This window comes from Hemiscyllium ocellatum, chromosome 30, assembly GCF_020745735.1.
Source record: "Hemiscyllium ocellatum isolate sHemOce1 chromosome 30, sHemOce1.pat.X.cur, whole genome shotgun sequence".
Lineage (NCBI taxonomy): Eukaryota > Metazoa > Chordata > Chondrichthyes > Orectolobiformes > Hemiscylliidae > Hemiscyllium > Hemiscyllium ocellatum.
In genome coordinates this window covers 46,292,531-46,313,509 of record NC_083430.1, presented here as the reverse complement: position 1 = coordinate 46,313,509, position 20,979 = coordinate 46,292,531, and the positions used below count along the sequence as shown (strand labels likewise).

General features: G+C 39.8%; 1 protein-coding gene across 1 annotated transcript; it reads left to right on the top strand.

Moving 5' to 3' along the window:
- Positions 1 to 1,607: 1,607 nt before the first annotated feature.
- Positions 1,608 to 17,958, top strand: matn1 (matrilin 1). Its single transcript, XM_060847148.1, has 8 exons — positions 1,608 to 1,738; positions 5,709 to 6,052; positions 9,741 to 9,963; positions 11,192 to 11,314; positions 12,332 to 12,736; positions 14,138 to 14,287; positions 15,927 to 16,016; positions 17,628 to 17,958. Exons 1-8 carry the CDS (start codon positions 1,633 to 1,635, stop codon positions 17,678 to 17,680), a joined length of 1,494 nt encoding a protein of 497 aa, XP_060703131.1. The 5' UTR covers positions 1,608 to 1,632; the 3' UTR covers positions 17,681 to 17,958.
- The last annotated feature ends 3,021 nt before the right edge of the window (positions 17,959 to 20,979 follow it).

Sequence of the window (20,979 nt, the reverse complement as noted above, 5' to 3'; positions counted from 1 at the left end):
CGGGCATAAGCCCATCATCATTCAGCTCTGATCTCCAGCATCTGCAGACCTCACTTTCTCCTCGAAGATTTTAACCTACTGCTTTCCTGTTCCTTGGATGCTGCCTGACCTGCTGCGCTTTTCCAGCAACACATCTTCAGCTCTGATACTCCAGCATCTGCAGACCTCACTTTCTCCTCGAAATTGAATTTCTCCCTGCTTACTCCGAGTAAAGGAAACAAAACTAAAAACGCTGCAAAAATTGAATCAATAAAATTGGACATTAGACTTTAAAATCATTTCACCAAACGGACACTATTACCAATTTTAGCCATTGAATTGTGTTCAGATTTCAATATAATTCAATAATTTTATTCCTCATAGCAGCGAACCTGGTGTTTAGCTCTGAATGTGGAGTGTAACCGCGCTGAGGACGCTCCATTCATAGAGTCTGAAGTCAAATGAAGTTTGAAAACTGCCTGAAGTGATCGACTAGAATTGCGAAGACTCACATTGGTCTCTGACTTCACAAACGCTGCCTGACCTGCTGAGTGTTTCCAGCACTCGCTGCTTTTTTATTGTTGTAGGGACAAAAAAAAACTGTAGATGCTGGAATCCAAAGTAGACAAACAGGAGGCTGGAAGAACACACCAAGCCAGGCAGCGTCAGGAGGTGGAGAAGTCGACGTTTCGGGTGTAATTGTACCGAATTGGAGGGACTTTGTGTGGCATGGGCGGTTTTACAAAGTATTTTGTTAAATGGCCAGTTTTGAGAATAAGCCACATCGTGCAAAGTACGTACTGGGGCGGCTGGCAGTAGGGAGGCGAGGTCATTTCAAATACTATTAAATATACGAAGGGATAAAGAAAGCTAAAAACACAATTACAAATGCGCGCCATTCGCGAAAGTCAAGCACTCCAATCGGAAAGTGAACTTGAGAGTCAAGTTCGAATCTGTCTATAATAATTTGTAGACAGTAATTTGTATCAAACAATACACTCATGTTCCACTGTAACCTGCCCTTTATTCGCCTCTGTTGCTGGTGATCCTTTCTCGCTTAAATTGAAATCCAGGGAAAAATTAAGGAAAACGTCTTTTTTTCCAAGGTTTTGATCCCGTACTCCCGTCTGTACTTAGACTTTAAAATCATTTCACCAAAATAGAGAGCACCGGGTGGCAAGGTGTCAAATGTGCTGGGTTCGGATGTTAAAAAGAGACATTATTAAAATGTAAACAGGTACAATAAAAAGCACAAACCCAGCACTCTACATCACCTAAACCACTAAATCTTCCCTACTTTAAAAACTCCACAACAGCATTTATGTACTGATCAAAAACCATTAAAGCTTTAGTTTGAATATATCCAGCCACTCAATCATTCTAATGTTTTTAACACTTCATTCCTTTTCTCCCCTGTTTAATTTATGCCAGTCTTACTCCCGTGACTTTTTACTTGTTTTCTTAGTTATAAACGACTGAAGGCTGGGGGATAATTTTGTCAAAGAGTTAAATGTCAACGCTTTTCCTGGAGCCCCTTCAGGTATTCCACACGTGTCAGACTACATTCCAGCCCCTTGTTAATACCTAGAGCAAGTCCCGCTCCCTGCCACACTCTAACTTCAGCCTAGACTCCTGCAACTGCTTCGGGTCAAGATGACGGGACTTCTCAGTGGATTGCTCCTCTCGGCCTTAATCCTGGTTCAGGTGAATGGCGTTCCCAAAGTAAAGCCTGTCAGAACTGGTCCACAGGTTTCAGCTGGTAAGAGGCTACAATCGCGTATTATTGTTGCAAAAAAAAGATAACTAGCTCTAAATATCAATTTCACCTGATTTTTTTTATTATTTATGATCCCTTCTAATCCACAATGTAAAGGCAAATCGCCAGGTTGTCTTTCCACCAAAAACCATCTATTTTCCAACTTTGTAAGCTCCGTTTTCTTAAGTTGAGGTCACAATTTTTCACTGACTTGAAATAACTTTGGAAGAATATAATGTCAGGGAAATTGTGGCTAATGCAATTTTAGTTCAGAAAGTACCGTTAAAACAGCATTTCGACTCTTCAAAATCTTCAAACTGTGCTTTTCCTGTGGATCACATGGTCTGTCAGTGTAGGAATTTAAGGCTGAACGCCTGCATGGTGGGTTGAACAGTAAAACTAGCCTTAAGTAAAATTCTCAAGCTGCACTGCAATTGACATTTAAAATCAATGTGCAGATGAGCATGCAACTCTCTTATGGAATTAATTAATCCAAATAATGTAGCAATCTATTGCTCAAAACACTGAGGAATTGGAGTTATCTTTGGTTAATTCCTGTAACATTGTGGAAACATTGAATTATTGTGCAAAAGCATCTCTTAAACACAAAGGACAGTTCAAAATATCCCAAAGATATTGATATCAATTGGAACACCCAACCGCTGTCAAAGTTGAGATGGGCTACCTCAGGAGAGACCAGATGAAGCCAGGGACCTTGTACTTTCCATGTGTGTATGGTATTGTGCCACAATTCATGGAGCATTTGTCCACTCAATCATTAGAAAAGCCGTCAGTAGAACCAGAACAGTGATGCACTGTGTAGCTGTTGGAGGGAAGAAGTCAATAGGAGAGATTTTTGCATGTATCCTATCACAGTTAGTAATTAGATTAGAACTGTTGCAGATATTCCTGGCATTTTTCTAGTCCCTGATGAGATTGTCAAAGAATATGAATGATAGTGTCATCTCTGAAGTACCTGCTGCCAACATCTTCAGCACTCCAAAATATCATTATTTTTTTAACTTTCACTGTAATATTGACTTTGGGGTTGGCTATTATAATCAGCTTCTGGATTAGTGGTGCTGGAAGAGCACAGCAGTTCAGGCAGCATCCAAAGTGCAGCGAAATCGACGTTTCGGGCAAAAGCCCTTCATCAGGAATGATGAAGGGCTTTTGCCCGAAACGTCGATTTCGCTGCACTTTGGATGCTGCCTGAACTGCTGTGCTCTTCCAGCACCTCTAATCCAGAATCTGGTTTCCAACATCTGCAGTCACTGTTTTTACCTCTATTATAATCAGCTCTCCATTTCATCATAGATTGTCATGTGAAGAAAGGATGAGAAGGTTGAACCTATTCTTTTTGGAGTTTAGAAGAATGAGAGTTGTTCTAACTGTAATATATAAAATATAAAGGGGATGGTGGATGTTTGGCTGGGTAGATACTGCAAGGATATTTTCCTCATGACAGAATCTAGAACAAGGGGGCACAGTTTCAAAATCATGGAAATGAGGACGGCTTCCTTTTCTCAGTAGGCAGTAGGCTACTCACCTTTGCAATCCTTATTCTAAAACATATTCAAGGCTGGGTCATTGAGTATATTCAGGGATGGGTTATGCAGATTTGTGATGTTTGAGGGAGTCAAGGGTCACATTGGGGAGTTGGAGTGCAAATCTGAAAAGTGCAGTTGAGGCAACAATTATTAAACTTAATCTTATTGAATAGTGGAGCAAGTTTGAGAGATTGTTGACCCACTGCTAATTCTATTTCTCAGCTTTATAATAATGTTGGCTCCTAATTAAGTTTCTAAATGATTAACTATGATTTGTTGTTGCTTTCCATGACATTGTGCTATTCATTGTTTCTAATCGAAACCGTAGAACTTTCCTGATAAGTTAGTTTGCAAGCAGCACAGTCATTTCACATCAAACAAAATGTTTAAATTAAAAGGAGCTGTAATCGAATGAATGAGAAGAATCAATTTCCCTCAACAGAATGGTCAATAAACTGGGGGCATTAGGTGATGTACTCAGCAGAAGGTTTTGTGGGGAATTGAGCTTTTCACCCATGTAGTGGTTAGGATTAGGATCACACTGCTTAAAAGGATAGTAGAGGTAGAAACCCTCATTGCATTTAACGATAACCCTACATATGCATGTATTGCCACAACCTAGAAGGGCTATGAACCAAGATCTGGAGCATGGGATAGTTCTTTCAGCCAGCATGTGTCACAATGGATTGAATGGTATCTTTCTATACCAGGAAATTCTCTGTTTCAATCAATTTCCAATTGGCTGAGTTTGATCATCAGAAGTAATGTTTCTTCTCATCATGCCCAATGAAAATCACCATCTTTTGCAGGAATTGGTTATAATACTTAATTCAACCCATCCCTGTGGAGATGCTTTTGCAAAACCCTAACATTCTACAGTGCGTTGCAGAGAATGTGCTACCAATTTACAAGCAACTTTGAGGGATCTATGCACTTGAACACCAAGATTTCCTCCACAATGCCAAGAATCCTGTCTTTAATTCTATATTCAGCATTCAAGTTCCACCTTCCAAAATGCATCATTTCACATTTATCCAGGTTGAACTCCATCTGCCATTTCTCAGCCCAGCTCTGCAGCCTGCAACACCATCGATACTATCAATGGCATCTCCAAACTTTGTATCATCGGCAAATTTACTTACTCACCCCTCAACCTCCTCATCCAAGTCATTTATAAAACCTACAAAGAGCAGAGGCCCAAGAACAGAGCCTTGTGGGACACCACTCACCACTGACCTCCAGGCAGAATACTTTCCATCTACAACCATTCTCTGCCTTTTGTCAGCCAACCAATTCGGAATCCAGAGCCAAATCTCCCTTTATCCCATACCTCCTGACTTTATGAATGAGCCTACCATAGGGAACCTTATCAAAAGCCCTGCTGAAGTCTATATAAACCACATCCACTGCCCGACCTTCATCAACCTGTCTTATCACCTCTTCAAAGAACTCAATAAGATTTGTAAGGCATGACCTGCCCCTCACAAAGCTATGCTGACTGCTTTTAATCACGCTATGCTTTTACAAATAGTCATAAATAGTCATATCACTCAGAATTCTTTCCAAAACATAGCTGACCACAGACGTAAGTCTGACTGGTCTGTGATTGCCAGGGATTTCCCTATTAACCTTCTTGAAAAGGGGAACAATATTCACCTCCCTCCAATCCTCCGGTACAACTCCCAGAAATTTGCTGTATCATTATGCCCAAAGTGGTTCTTTTGTTAAAGGTGCTGTTAAGGTGAGAAGCTTAAAATGATTCACGTTCATTCCTGGTCTGCAGTGAGTTGACTGTTCATCAAGGTTATGAGAGGGAAGTTTAACTTGGCCTCAGCGCCCCAGTAATTCTAGTGACACCTGCTGGAAGGTGAACCACAGACATATTAGAAAGAGATGAGAGATGCTTTGGCACTGGTGCTTTCACAATCTAATGAACTACTGAAAATTATTGGTCTAGTTTCATACATTCAAGGACAGACAATTGGGTGACATGCCAGAAGATTGGATCTCACCACTCATAACATAAAGCAATGATTTCAGAAAAAGAGCAGGAAGATAAAGTTTTCAGTGGAACAATCAAATAAAAGCAAACAACTAGAAACGCTGGAAATCTGAAATCAGGAAATGTTGGAGAAATTCAGCAAATCAGGGAGGATCAGTGGAGAGAGAAACAGTTACCGTTTCAAATCCAATTTGACTTTTTCAGAACTGCGGAACAGTCATACTTTAAGTCTGTTTTTCTCTCCATAGATGCTGCCTTATCTGCTGAGTTTCTCCAGCACTTTCTGTTCAATAAAACAGCACCCTCCATGATATTAGCAACAGTTTTCCTTTTATAGATGAACTTTAATATGCTATATTAAACTGAACTTCTTTAAACTATTTCTGTTTTGCTTTATCTCACTCCTTTCTTTCTCTTACAGGCCTGTGCAGGAGTAAACCAACTGACTTGGTCTTTATTATTGACAGTTCTAGGAGTGTTCGCCCATCTGAATTTGAACAGGTGAAAGTGTTTGTATCCCAGGTAATCGAATCCCTTGACATTGGTCCAAATGCCACCCGCGTTGGGGTGGTTAACTATGCCAGTACCGTCAAAAATGAGTTCGCCCTTAATGCACATCGCAACAAGGCAGGCGTCCTGCGAGCTGTCTCCCAGATCCAGCCACTCTCCTCCGGTACCATGACTGGCCTTGCCATCCAATTTGCAACCAATATTGCTTTCAGTGAGTCTAATGGAGCACGGGTCAAGGCCGATGCAGCCAGCAAGGTAACTATGGAAACCTCTTTTATAAACTGGAAATTAACAATATTTTTCAAATTCTTTATAAATTACCTATTTTATAAAGATTTTTAACTTGTTTTAAATTTGATTAGTACACTTTATGTATTCATTTATATGTATTCAAATATAATTATCCACTTGGTTTCAGTTATGACCAGGTTTGAGAGGCTTTCAAAGTGTTGGTTTGTATCACTACAACAATTTCCCAACTCCCTTCTGAGGACAATTGTCTATTCTCATCAAATAGCCTGTACCAACCCTGATATCCTACCTGCTGTTCCTGGTGTTTTGGCAATCACAATGCAAAGTGCAAAGATTCAATTTTTTTGTACTTGCTATTTACTCAGTGCAGGTGGCTATCTTAGGAAGAAGGTTTAACTGAAGATCATTTTGCTCAATAAATCTTCAAGTATAAGTAAGTATTTGAATTGTTTGACAGATTGATAGTAAAACCATTTTAATATATATATAGATATATATATGCATGGGATATGACATCACTGGGTACGTCAGCAGCTATTGCCCATCCCTAACTTCCCAAGGAGCTATTAAGAGTCAACCATGTCACTGTGAGTCTGGAGTCACATGTAGACCAGACCAGATAAGGACAGCATATTTCCTTCCCTAAAGGGCATTCATGAACTCGGTGGACAATTGACGATGGTTTCATTGTCATCATTAGATTTTAGCTGTGCTTTTACATTTCAAATTTCACCATCTGCAGTAGTAGGGTTCAGATTCCTATCCTCAGAACATCAGCCTGGGGTTCTGGATTACTTGATCAGTGACATTACCACTACGCCACCAACTTCCCCAAAAATATCCCATTACAGGTGGTTAGTAGGAATGATAGTAACAAGTCTATTCCTCCAACAATTTAGAGATACCTAATGTTCCAAACTTCTTGCCATAAAAGGATCATTGCTTTTAGGATCAGCAGAACCTAGTACTGCAACAAAGGTGAACAATGCATGTCTCTGAATAAGATTGCATTGTCAATGTTGTTTTATTTTGTGGCTGTTCAACAGGCCAGTTTAATTCCACAGCTTCATCTCCTAATATGGATCAATTAATGCTTTGAACTTATCAATGATAATCCAGTATTTTAGAAGCCATTTGAAATTGACACTCAAGGTGCTTTCAAATAGGGTCAGGTTTGGTTTCTCAAGGCTAGGTCTAACGCAGTGAACTTTAAACATCCCTGCCACATGGATCTTCCCCAATTTAAAAAGCCTCTTCATTGCAATCGCATGTCTTTGGTAGTTTTGTTTGTCTCTGGATTATGGATCCAATTATTTTCTCCCCTCCTTTCTTGAACAGTAAATTCTCCCCTACATGTATTAGATTACAGAGTTATACAGCATGGAAACAGACCCTTTGGTCCAACCAGTCCATGCAGACCACAATTACAAATTAAACTAATCCTACCTGCCTGCGCTTGGCCCATATCCCTCCAACCATACTGTTAGGAAGGCAGTTCTAGGACCCTAACAGAATGACAGTGAAGAAGCAGTGATGTTGTTCTACTTGAGGATAGACTGTTACTTGGAGGGAAATTTGTAGGTGGTAATGGTGTTTCTAAGCATCTGCTGCCCTTGTCCCTGTAGATAGAAGTGGTTGTGGGTTTGGAAGGTGCTGTCTAAGGAGCTTTGGTAAAGCAAAGTGGCATTGAGATCTTTGCCATTGGTGTGGGCAGGGCAGAGATGAGTTCACTGTGTTGTATATAGTACGCACTGCTTCTACTGAGTGTGAGTGGTGGAGGGAGTGAATGCTTTTGAGTATGGTGCTTTATCCTGATGGTGTCAAGTTTCTTGAGTATTATTGGAGCTGCACTGATCCAGGCAAGTGGAGAATATTCCATCACAGCTGAAAATGTGTTGCTGGAAAAGCGCAGCAGGTCAGGCAGCAATATTCCATCACACTCCTGACTTGGGACTTATAGGTGGTAGTCAGGCTTTGGGAAAGCAGAAGTGCAGGAAGATTCCTGCTCTTGTAGTCACTGTATGTATATGGTTTGTCCAGTTGTGTTTCAGGTCAACCCTCAAAATGCTGATAAAGGGGGATTCAGTGACGGTAGTACCATTGATTATCAATTACACTGTGTTAAAATTCTAGTAAAGAACGATTTTAACTGAGGTTAGTATAAATGCTGATCTCCACATAGTTGGTGACAGAGGAAAGGAATTCTAAATAGTATGAGGTTTTTGTAGCCTCTGAGGAATATGGGAGGAAGAACAGAGAAGGTCTGACCAAAAAGAAAGTTGGAGTCCAGAGGTCACGGAGTCATTGACTGCATGGACCTCATTTCATTAAGCTATTAAGCCCCACTTACATCGCTCATCTTACAAAATATTGCTATAGTAATCATTTTATATACTTGTGAGGATGCTAGTTTCTCCCTGCCCAAAGTCCACACTGGGAGAGTTAGTGTGGTGCTTTTGATGCTTGCTATTGGCAGTTTCATCATCAACAACAGAACAAACTATTAGTATTCCATATTCTTCACTAAATAAATCACAGACCAAAAACTGCATACTCCTCACCTATAATATTAGAAAAAAGACAAAATAATTCATTTAATAATTGTTTTGGGGGGGAAAGATGCTCAAATGAATAAAAATCAATAGTTTAGTTGCCAAAATGATGTGTTAAATGTATCATTTACTCCCAACAGTTTTCTTGGGATAAGGACCTCTGTTTCCAAATGTGCTGTACCCACATTGACCAGTAATTCCATGTCTAACTGTCTTGTACCCACCTCAATCAGTAGGCCCAGTTTCATTAATGTGCATCAAAAACAGTAATGCTACCTAAATTCCACAAGAGATCAGGATAGCGATCTGATCAGATACACTCTGCCCAGACCATTGAGACTATGTTCTTGGTGTACCTACCCTGAAGGACAATAACCACTAGTGATGCTGGGATCATTTCTAAGGTTAACAACTTTGAGAAGCATTGATTAATAGTACATTTGCAACAGGGGGTATGAGTCTAGGTGGGTGGGGGTATGAGTCTAGGTGGGTTGCTCGTCAGAGGGTCGGTGTGGGCTTGTTGGGCCGAAGGGCCTGTTTCCACACTGCGGGAAATCTAATCCTAGCAGTACGGTTTAGATAATGGATAGCATCAAGCCAAACACGATCCTGTCCACATCTGCTATCTGTACAGTCATTTGTGGTGGCGGTGTTGTTACTAAGTGCTAAAAGGAAAGGAATAAATTGCTTAAGGGGCAGCACGGTGGCACAGTGGTTAGCACTGCTGCCTCACAGCGCCAGGGACCTGGGTTCAATTCCCGCCTCAGGCGACTGACTGTGTGGAGTTTGCACATTCTCCCCGTGTCTGCGTGGGTTTCCTCCGGGTGCTCCGGTTTCCTCCCACAGTCCAAAGATGTGCGGGTCAGGTGAATTGGCCATGTTAAATTGTCCGTAGTGTTAGGTAAGGGGTACATGTAGGGGTATGGGTGGGTTGCGCTTCGACGGGTCGGTGTGGACTTGTTGGGCCGAAGGGCCTGTTTCCACACTGTAAGTAATCTAATCTAATCTAGGTATTGATCATAATTTGCAGGCACAGACACTTGTGGCTTCACTTTAAGCAAAATAAAGCAATAGAATAAAATCAATCCACTCATAATTACTGCAGGAAACTGACCATTTCTGTGTCCATCTACCTTCAGGTTGCCATCATTGTGACCGATGGCCGGCCCCAGGACCGAGTGCGGGAGGCAGCCACACGGGCCAAGCAGAGTGGCATTGAGATCTTTGCCATTGGTGTGGGCAGGGCAGAGATGAGCTCACTGCGTGAAATTGCCAGCGAGCCCCTGGAAGACCACTTAGACTATGTGGAAAGCTACAGTGCTATCGAAAAACTTTCTAAAAAATTCCAGGAAGCGTTCTGTGGTGAGTAAAGTGCCAAAAAAATGAAAACTGGTGTCAGTCTCATAGCACTACACTTAGATCATAAGTCAGAATAATATACTGATCAGTTAGTGTTTGATCTGAACTAATAATCACCTTAAAAAGCTATTCAAGCAGCTTTCCAGTCTGCAGATTCATTTTATTTCTTGGTGATATGATTCAAGTGTAACTAAAACCAGAATTAGACAAAGGTGTTGATTATCACCAGTCCTCTTCAGTGTCTATGCAGAAACAATGATTAATGAAGCATTTGAAGACACATAGGGTTGGCTTTAAGATTGGGGGATGGAAGAATTGTAACACCAATTATATGGGAAAGACAGTATTCAATAATGAATAACTAATCGTTAGCTTGAAAAAACATTTCAAGAAGCATTTTGTAAAGAGCTTTTTTTTCTCTTTCATGTTATGTGAGCATCACTGGAGGGGCCAGCACATGTTGCCTATCCCTTGATCTGAGCAGCTTGCTAGGCCCATTTCAAAGGGAATTTATAAGTCAAGCACATTGCTGTAGGTCTGGAGTCACATATAGGCAACCATTATCCTGCATTCAGGGATATTTGTGAGTCAGATGGGGTTCTATGACAATCAATGATAGTCTCATGATCACCATTACTCAGATTAACTTTATATTTTACGATACTTTATGAATTGCATTTAAATTTAATCAGTTAGTAAGAGGCAATGGCTTAGTGATACTATCATGAGACTATTAATCTGAAACTCTGAAAATGTTCTGGGGACCTTGGTTCAAATCCCACCATGGCAGATAGTGTAATTTGAATTCAACGTTTTAAAAATCTAGAAATAAAAATCTAATGATGACTATAAAATCATTATCAATTGTCAGGAAAAACCCATCTGGTTTACTAATATCCTTCAGGAAAGGAAATTGCCATCCTTTCCTGGTCTGGCTTAAATGTGACTAGACACACAGCAATGTGATTGACTCTTAACTCAGCAATTAGGGATGGGCATGAATACTAGCCTAGCCAAAGCTATCCACATCCTGTGAACGGACAGAAAAATAAAGCTGCACACCATAGTGAGATTTGACCCCAAAGGATGAAGTGCTGTGGGAGTGAATAAGCAAAGAAATATGCTTAAGCTAATCAGGAACATAGAGAGGATCTGGTTAGCAGACAACCTAAGATTATATTTCCAGATTCTGCTTTATCAGAAAGGACACAGCTTGAATTTTGTGTTTCAGTGGTGGATCTTTGTGCCAGTGGAGATCATGATTGTGAACACATCTGTGTAAGCACACCTAACTCTTACAAATGTGCCTGCAATGAAGGATTCACATTAAATCCGGATGGAAGAACATGCGGCAGTAAGTTTTATTTCAGAACGGAATCAAAAAGTTACTAAACTAAAGCTTAGCTGACTTGCACATAGGAATATAAGACTTTCAGATGTACTGAAGTAATGCTTGCCCTATCTACGCAGCTTTGTGTATGACTCCATCCCGATATGACTGATGCTAGTGCCTAAATGACACAAAAGCAGGGGTAACAAAAAAAGTCTGTGGCTATTTTCGAAATGAATTTGGGAAAGTCCACTCCATATCCTTTGAACAATCAGGTTAATGTCAGGAGATCAAGGTTGCCTATGATGATTATTGGATTGAATTTGAATTGAATGGAATTTAAATTGAATTAAATAGATAAGTCTATTTTGTCCTTTCCTGTAGCAATTTTAAGGTTTTAACTGAAACTAAGCTGTTTTGCTGATTCTCAATCTCCCTAAATGAGCTTGTTGGTATGAAATCTGCTGTAAATTCGGGCATGTGTACAAAGCTATTTATAAGTAAAATTGAAACCCAAATTATTGACATGATCACTCCTGTTCCCATAGTTGCGGTAGGTGAAGTTGCATGAGATGTTTGAGATAACAATCACCCTGTATTATGCGCTACACCATCTTTTGTAGCTTTTCCATGCATTAACTACCAGCTCTGTGAAGAATTTATATCTTGACTGTATAACCACCTACGCTGATATGAGTTTATAATCTATGTTTCATTGTGCTGGCGTGTATTTGATAATGAACATCATAGATCATCCCACTAACAAACCCATTAACAATAATGTTCTAAAGAAGTCATTCTAAGCCAAATTCAACATGATTACTAACTTTTTTCACTATAGACCATTTATCTTCTGACATTAGGGGTATTAGTTTACATTTTCAGATGTTTTCCCAAAGAGCTTGATCCTGAATGTATCTTTTATTTGGCCTTACCTACACAGGGCACAATGAAATCATCAATAGTTCATAGAAGTGGAAGGAGAATGTGTAAGACCTTTTTTTTTTCTTCTTTAAATTCTTATTTTAACTTTGCACACAGCTTGCAGTTCAGGAGGTGTTGATTTAGCTTTCGTCATTGATGGGTCCAAGAGTGTGAGACCTGAAAACTTCCAACTGGTAAAAAAATTCATCAACCAGGTAGTCGACGCCCTAGATGTTGGTGATCAGAATGCACGTATTGCACTCATTCAGTACTCCAGTTCAGTCAGGACAGAATTCCCTCTCAACAAGTTCAAAACCAAACAAAACATCAAGACCGCAGTCAAGAAAATGGAGTACATGGAGAGGGGAACAATGACAGGCCTGGCCCTGCAACATCTCGCTGAAAACATTTTTGTTCCATCACAAGGCGCAAGGGAAAATATCCCAAAAGTCGGAATCGTCTTTACAGATGGCCGTTCACAGGATTACATTAATGATTTTGCTCAAAAGGTCAAAGATCAAGGTAATAATTACAGAAAATAATTTTCGTTACACACTTTAAATTAGCTAATATACCTTGCACCTGTAAACATCTGTTACACTCCAAGTAATACATTACTAACATCTGGTCCTTGTGTCAAATACATCCTTCGCCCCGCCTCCAAACCGTGGACTTGAAGTTAGTAAACCAAGGTCTTCTCTACCAATTGTTGTCTCCTTTGGGAAAGGATCACTGTGATATCTGCCAGTCAGGAACTTAAGTCACTAGAAACTGGCCTTCAACTGGGGTCAAGAGCCAAGGGAGGTTGCCCATTTAGAGGTCTAGACAAACCAATCAGCATGCCAACACACTGGATTCTGGTTCCAGAAGCCATTGCTGTGCATAGACCTCAGAGAACACACAATGGAAAAGAATAAGGGGCATGGTACACTTCGACTGCAAGAGGAAAACCCCACATGCCTACCCATTTCTTCAGAGCAGCTGGACAATCAAAGACCAGTACCTTTTCAATGTAGACAGCACCCTGGGAGAGCAAGGAGTCAGAACAAGGTTGATTGATGATGTTGTGAGGTCCATGTGAAGCTGGTGGCTGTTAGGCAGCATAAGGAGGTTCAAAGGCAAGGGCATGGTTTTTAGTGGGCCCCACTCCTTCCTGATGCCAGATCAAACAACATCCACCCTTGACCCTGGAGTCTGCAATCAACTTCAACAGGCAATAATTGTCACTAAGGGCCTCAATTGGTGACAGAGAGTGAGGTTGGGGAAAGGTCATCTACAAGCCTTCCTACACTGGACTGAACCAGACGCAGAGGCAGGAAAATGATATCCTCAACTGGCTGCCATCCAATTAAATGCCTTCCTGCCCCCAATTTGCCTTAGCAAGGGCATTAAAATTTACCCTAAATGTCTGTCTGTAGGCATTACATTTTGCAACATCTGTGTCTATATCTGTTGCAGTCCTCAGCACCATTTTTCTGCAAAGCTATCACATTCTTAAACATCTTTTAGTGGAATGTAGCTCAGTTTTCAATGTTTATGTCTATTACAGTCCTCAAGCACTTGAGGCCCATTGGAAAGCCAACATAAAACTGATGACTTGTTGATTTATGAAATCCTCTCCTATTGTCAGTCATACATTCCCCACATTTCCAACAGGAGTTATTGAATGGTGATAAAAAGATTTTGTTCAGATAGAGCCTACAGCTCCTTCTCAATATAGCAATTACCCATCATGAAATGGCACTACAACATTTGTTATTTTCTGTACACAATCCTAAGGAACCAAGTATGCAATAGCAACAGATCATACCAGGTTCTAAATACAAAACATACTGTATTGATGCTGATCAACGCTTATATTCATCATAATGTAGTTTTAATTACAAAATAATAATAATTAATATTTCACTTTATCTGTTTCAGGAATTAGAATGTTTGCAGTCGGAGTGGGGAATGCGCTTGAGGAAGAATTAAGGATAATTGCCTCAGATCCAGTGAAGGATCATTATTACTATACTGCTGATTTCAAGACGATGAATAAAATTGCTGATAAATTACAGGTTAAAATATGTGGTAAGGAATATTCTTGCTGTATAATTCAGCATTTGTCCTAGCTGTCTTAATCCAAAGATATTCAAACTTCTCAATTTTTGGGAACTCTGCAAATTCTCTACAATGTTGTTGTATGCTGAAGATAGCCTGAAAAAAAGATTTTTTTTTCCATGAACCCATATCCTAATTTCAATAAGACAATGTCAAAAACTCAAAGGATTATAGTTAAGATTTTCGGAAATTATTTTGATTCACTTGCAACAACAGAACTACAAAGCTGACAAATCTGGATGGGACCATGTCAATATTGTGGGCAATCTCAAATTAGATTGTTAAAAATTGAACCATTAAATGTTCTGTATAAAATAGCTGAAACATTTGTCTATATATTTTTAACTCAACACATCAGTAATATGTGTTTTGGGCGGCACGGTGGCACAGTGGTTAGCACTGCTGCCTCACAGCGCCTGAGACCCGGGTTCAATTCCCGACTCAGGCGACTGACTGTGTGGAGTTTGCATGTTCTCACCGTGTCTGCGTGGGTTTCCTCCCAGTGCTCCGGTTTCCTCCCACAGTCCAAAGATGTGTGGGTCAGGTGAATTGGCCATGCTAAATTGCCCGTAGTGTTAGGTAAGTGGTAAATGTAGGGGTATGGGTGGGTTGCGCTTCGGCGGGTCAGTGTGGGCTTGTTGGGCCGAAGGGCCTGTTTCCACACTGTAAGTAATCTAATCTAATCTAAATATGGCATAAGGTTTTAGCACTGCTCCTGCAGCTGTATCATTACTCCAACATTCATAACATGCAATCATCAGTTTGAATCATATTGACCAAACAAATGTTATTAATAATTCAGTGTTCGTTCATGACTTCTAAGTTCAATATACAGCTAAAATCTTGGACAATGCTTTCAAAAGAAATCTAGACAGATCTTCAAGAGAAAAGAAAGGAATAGTAAGATAAGCAAAAAGACTAAGATGATTCAGTGGAATAAAAGATGACCTGGATAGCACAAACTAATTGATCCAAAGGTCCTGTTTCTGAGCTATTCACATCAGTAAAATTTGATAGGACAACCTCTGTGTGTAGGAAAGCAGATGCTGGAACAAATTTATTTACTTTTTATAACAACATGCAAAATAGAAGTGTAAGGACAGCTAGCAATACCAAACCAAATGCACAACCACCTGATGAAGGAGCGGCACTCTAAAAGTTAGTGCTTCCTATTAAACCTGTTGCACTATAACCTGGTGTTGTGTGTTCTTTGTACAGCTGAAAATGTGTTGCTGGTCGAAGCACAGCAGGCCAGGCAGCATCTCAGGAATAGGGAATTCGACGTTTCGAGCATAAGCCCTTCATCACTCAGTCAAACACCGACTTCTCCTAATCAATACAGCAGTGGTACACTTGGATAAATTCACATTGTGTTACACATTGGCAATATCTATTTTGAAGAGCACTGCAGTGGAAGGCCAAGAACTGCATTGTGTAGACCTTGAGCTACGTCATACTTACAAGGCAGCACCTTTACAATTTCACTGTTTATAATACACTGTAAATATCTTAACAAATGACTGTCTAATGGCATACTGCTGCAGCTAGTAATGTATGGCATGTCTGGAATATTTTACTGTTGTTTCCTCATGTTTTATTTTTCTTTCAGCTGCACCTGCTAAAGACCCTTGTGCTTGCGAATCACTTGTGGAATTCCAGACAAAGGTCGAGAAAATAATCAAAACACTGACAGCAAAACATATCCTTTTAATCACGTGTGTGGTTCACTGTTAAAAAAAAACTAATATTGGATTATCCATAGTTTAATTGAACAACTAATGGAGGAAAATATATGTAGGTGATATATAATATTCAGGGTGGCACGGTGGCTCAGTGGTTAGCACTGCTGCCTCACAGCACCAGTGTCCCGAGTTCGATTCCAGCCTCAGGCAACTGTCGTGTCTGTTTCCTCCCACAGTCCAAAGATGTGCAAGTTAGGTGGATTGTCCATGGGAAATGCAGGGTTAAGAGGATAGGATAGGGGATAGGGGATGGGTCTGGGCGGGATATTGTTTGGTCAGTCAGTGCAAACTCGACAGGCCTGCTTCCACACTGTAGGGATTCTATGATTCAGTTCTGAACTCTTCTTGTAATTGACTTATTGCTGTTTATGACTGACCATAGTAACTATATTGGAGCCTCACTTGACTCCACATGATAAAATAATGCTATCAAGCAGCAGTTACTCAGTAATAACCTATGCACAGGGGTTCAGTTTGAGATCAAACAGAGCCACTCAACTCCAGGCCACGTTACAGCCTTGGTCCAAACATAGGCAAAAAGAGCAGAGGTCATGAAGTAAGACTGTCCCTTGCCATCAAGACAGTATTTAAATACAAGTGTGGTATCAAAACGCCAGAGCAATGTTGATCTTGTGAAAACTGGGGAAAGCTATGCTCAAAGACACATAAAATACAAAGGAAAATGACTGTGGCTTTTGGAGGCCAACCATCTCAGCTATTGGATATTGATGTAGGAATTCCCCTGCTAATGTCCTATGCCCAACCATCTCCAGACATTTCTATGCAATACAAAATAAGCAATGGAGATGTTAATTCACAGCTCCTCAGATAATAAAGCAGTCTGTGCCCACATGAAGCCAAGACTGGCTTGAGCTAATAAGTCACAAATAACGTGCAAGCCACACAAGTGAGAGGCAGTGACCATCCCCAGCATGAGATTTTACTGCTTGTACTGCTCAAATAGAGTCATAGAGGTTTACAGCATGGAAATAGGCTCTTCAGCCTGACTTATCCATGCCACCCAGTTTTCATTAATCTAGTCCCATTCACCTGTGTTTGGTGATGAAGGGCTCTGGCCCGAAACGTCAAATTTTCTGTTCCTTGGATGCTGCCTGACCTGCTGTGCTTTAACCAGCAACACATTTTCAGCTCTGATCTCCAGCATCTGCAGACCTCACTTTTTACCCATATCCCTCCATACCTATCCCATCCATGTACCTGTCCATATACTTCTTAAATGATGAAATTGTACTCACCTCCACCACCACTTCCAGCACTTATTCCAGATACGTACCAATATCTGTGTGAAATTGTCCCTCTGGATCCTTTTCTATGTTTCCCCTTTTATCTTAAACCTAGTTTTAGACTTCCCCACCATGGGGAAACGCTGTTAGCTATTTACTTTATCTATGCCTCCAGCATTTCTGATAAATTTAAGTGTGAACATGTAAGATTCATAATGTAGGTAAATAATTTAATTAAAGTTGAAAACATTGGAATATTTTTGCACAAGAGACTGCAGCTTAATGTTTTGACTCATGCAAAATTGTCCTTAACAATTTTTATACTAGGTGCCTTCACAAAAAAACTGGCAGCTCTTGAGAACAGACTTCTCGTCTAATAAATCCTGGAGCTCTTCTCCTGACATCTTAAAATCATCTCTAAGTATTGTAAAATACTAAAAATATGCTTATTTACTATATAAAAGCATTTGACTACTAAAAATGCTTTCATCTATTTTTAAGCATCTAACCTAGTTAACCTTCTGCTAGTGCAGGAACCCTATAATGTTAAGTGCAGCTGTTTCCAATTGGACAAAGCACTGTGAAACATGCCAGAAACTTTGAATATTTCTGTAGTATATGTTTTGTATATTAAAGAAAATCACCAAATGTAAAACTGAAATGTAATTTGTATTTATATTGTAATTTACTTGTTACCAGCATTGATCATATCCCGAGCCAGTATTTAATTTTTAACCTATATGTTTTGTCCACTGCTTTAAAAAAAGGTAACAGCTTAATAAAGATAAATCTTATAGAAATTGACCAAAAAAACAAAATACCCTGAAATTTGGGTACAATCTATTGAAACTATTCAGAAAATCTAAGCTGATGTAAGGTAAGGTGAACAGTTAAAAGAAATTAACTTGTTAAACAAAACCAAGAAACAAAGTGTCTTATGTGTCTTTTTTTAAAATCTGGATATTTATAAAACTATATTTAAGAGAATCAGTATCATACATTTTTGAGATTTTTATGCGTGTTCTGTTTTGTCATCTTGGTGAAACCTAGTTTATGTCAGGCAATAAACCAAACAAATAAATTGGCCTAAAAATATTTCTGGGTCTGGACAATATTTCCTTTATTACATATTACATGTTTTCTTTGACCAGACTGTTGGCTGTGTCACTTAATATCGTATAATATTGTGTTTCCCTCTGAAACCTTGAGTTTAAAGTTGAGTGAGAACTAAAGACAACACACAGCAGTTGTGAATTCATTACTACACACTGATCAAACTATACGATAGACATTGCTTCTGGTATGTTCATAATGGAATGAATGAATGAGTGTGAACAAAATCAGACAAGCAAAATCACAAGATCAAACTGAATACTAACAAGCAGTACTGACAGATACTCACTTCAAAATCTTCCTTCACTGACAATTATGGGTTCATTGAAATGCTAAGTCACCCTGCTGGAAGATGGGACTTGGCAATAGTATAATTTTTAATGATATTGCTTTCTTTCCAAATACAAATTGAGTTTTTAAGAAAATAACCATCACTGAAAAACAAACTCACGCAACCAACCAATCATGAAATCAAGCTCTCTCAACATAAAGCTTTCCAGCAAATAATCCCATCTTCTCCACTTGCACAATATGTTTTGGTGTCAGAAGTTCTACATTTTAGTTAGTTCATGGTATCACCACCTCTCATAGATAATAGGCACAACTAAGTCCCATGTGGATGATCAGAGTTCTAAAGGTTTAGTTCACTCTACACTTCCTCCCCCATCCCCCCTGCCCCCCAACCTGCTCTCCAAATAAAGTCTCAATTTAATCATGATGATCTTTCTCATCTTTTCCACTTTGGTGATGTCCTTTCTTCAAAAAAATCATTAATGTGAGAATAAGTCCTTCTTGAGAGGTAAGGCCAACATTTATTGTGCATTCCTATTTGCTCTGAAAACTAGGCTGCCTTTTCAGTTGCAGAGCAACTTAATACACCAGTAGCATTTGTTAGGTCACTTCAGAGAGCGAATGAAGAACTGGAATCACAGATAGACCAGGCCAGGTTAGATGTGAGCTCTCTGAACAATCATTGCCATTTTTACTTTGAATTTCCATTTATTAAAAAGTGTAAACATGAGAATTAAATTTTCTTTCAGTTAATCCAGTATGCCACCTTTTCCATCCTACTGTATGTTCTTGACTTTTCATTTTTGAAAACACAGTGGTGTGACTGGACTTGAACAAAGCTAAGGTCAGAGTACTGCATTCAATTAAGTTCCACCTGAGATGAAAGTTCTTAACACTATAGGTGGTTATAAAAGCCAAAGCATGATTGACGTGTCCTTGTGACAATGCAAATGATGGTAACAAATGTAAGTCAGTAACTAATAAATCCAATGAGAATTCAGGAGAGAGTTCTTGTCACAAACAATGATAAGAATGTGTAATTCCCCATTACAAGTAACTGAGGCGAGCAGTTTAGATACATTCATGGGGAATGTACGTAAGTACATGAGAGACAGGATATTGAAGGACTTAAGTGGGCGGCACGATGGCACAGTGGTTAGCACTGCTGCCTCACAGCGCTTGAGACCCGGGTTCAATTCTCAACTCGGGCGACTGACTTTGTTTGCACGTTTTCCCTGTGAGTTTCCTCCGGGTGCTCCGGTTTCCTCCCACAGTCCAAAGATGTGCGGGTCAGGTGAATTGGCCATGCTAAATTGCCCGTAGTGTTAGGTAAGGGGTAAATGTAGGGGTATGGGTGGGTTGCGCTTCGGCGGGTCAGTGTGGACTTGTTGGGCCGAAGGGCCTGTTTCCACACTGTAAGTAATCTAATCTAAAGTCTGATAATCTGAGACGAAGGGAGCTCATATGAAGCATAAATTCCAGCAGGATGAATGGTGTGTTTGTGTTTATATTTTATGTAATTCTATTACTTTCTTTATATTATCAAATCCCCCTTCTACATTTCCAAAGAAAGGTCAAATGCATAACAAAATAAAAACACTAATTAATTAACAAACAGTTACCTTTCTTGCCCTTTTACTTTCCACAACTCACATTTGGTTTCACTCAACTATGGCTCAAATTATCCAAGTATACTGGTGTCCAGCATTTCAAGGTTAGCCCTTTGTCTAGATATGTCAGTAATAAAAAGAACAAAAAAATTAAAATATTGGATTTACACATTAAATGTAACTATGCCTCAAAAGTAGTTGTGATGTTAATCAAAAAGTAAATCATGAGAAAAGTTAGAAAACCTGGTTCCAAAATATTTTGCCAAGACCAATTCCAACTTGGTCCCTGGAAAAATTATGAATGTGCATCATCAATGAACAAGGTTTTTAAAATATTTTTACTTTGCTTCCCTCACACCAAAATCTGTCGAGTGACCTCCACAAAAAGTTAACCTTAAAAGATTACATTTGCGTAGTCCAATTCGTGTCACCTTCAAAATTCCAAACATTTTACAACATCATTGTTTTTTCAACAAATATGATTGCCAGAGAACATCTCCGGGACACCTGCACCAACCAACCCCACCGCCCTGTGGCGGAACATTTCAACTCCCCCTCCCACTCCGCCAAGGACATGCAGGTCCTGGGCCTCCTCCATTGCCAATCTCTAACCACCCGATGCCTGAAGGAAGAATGCATCATCTTCTGGCTCAGGACCCTCC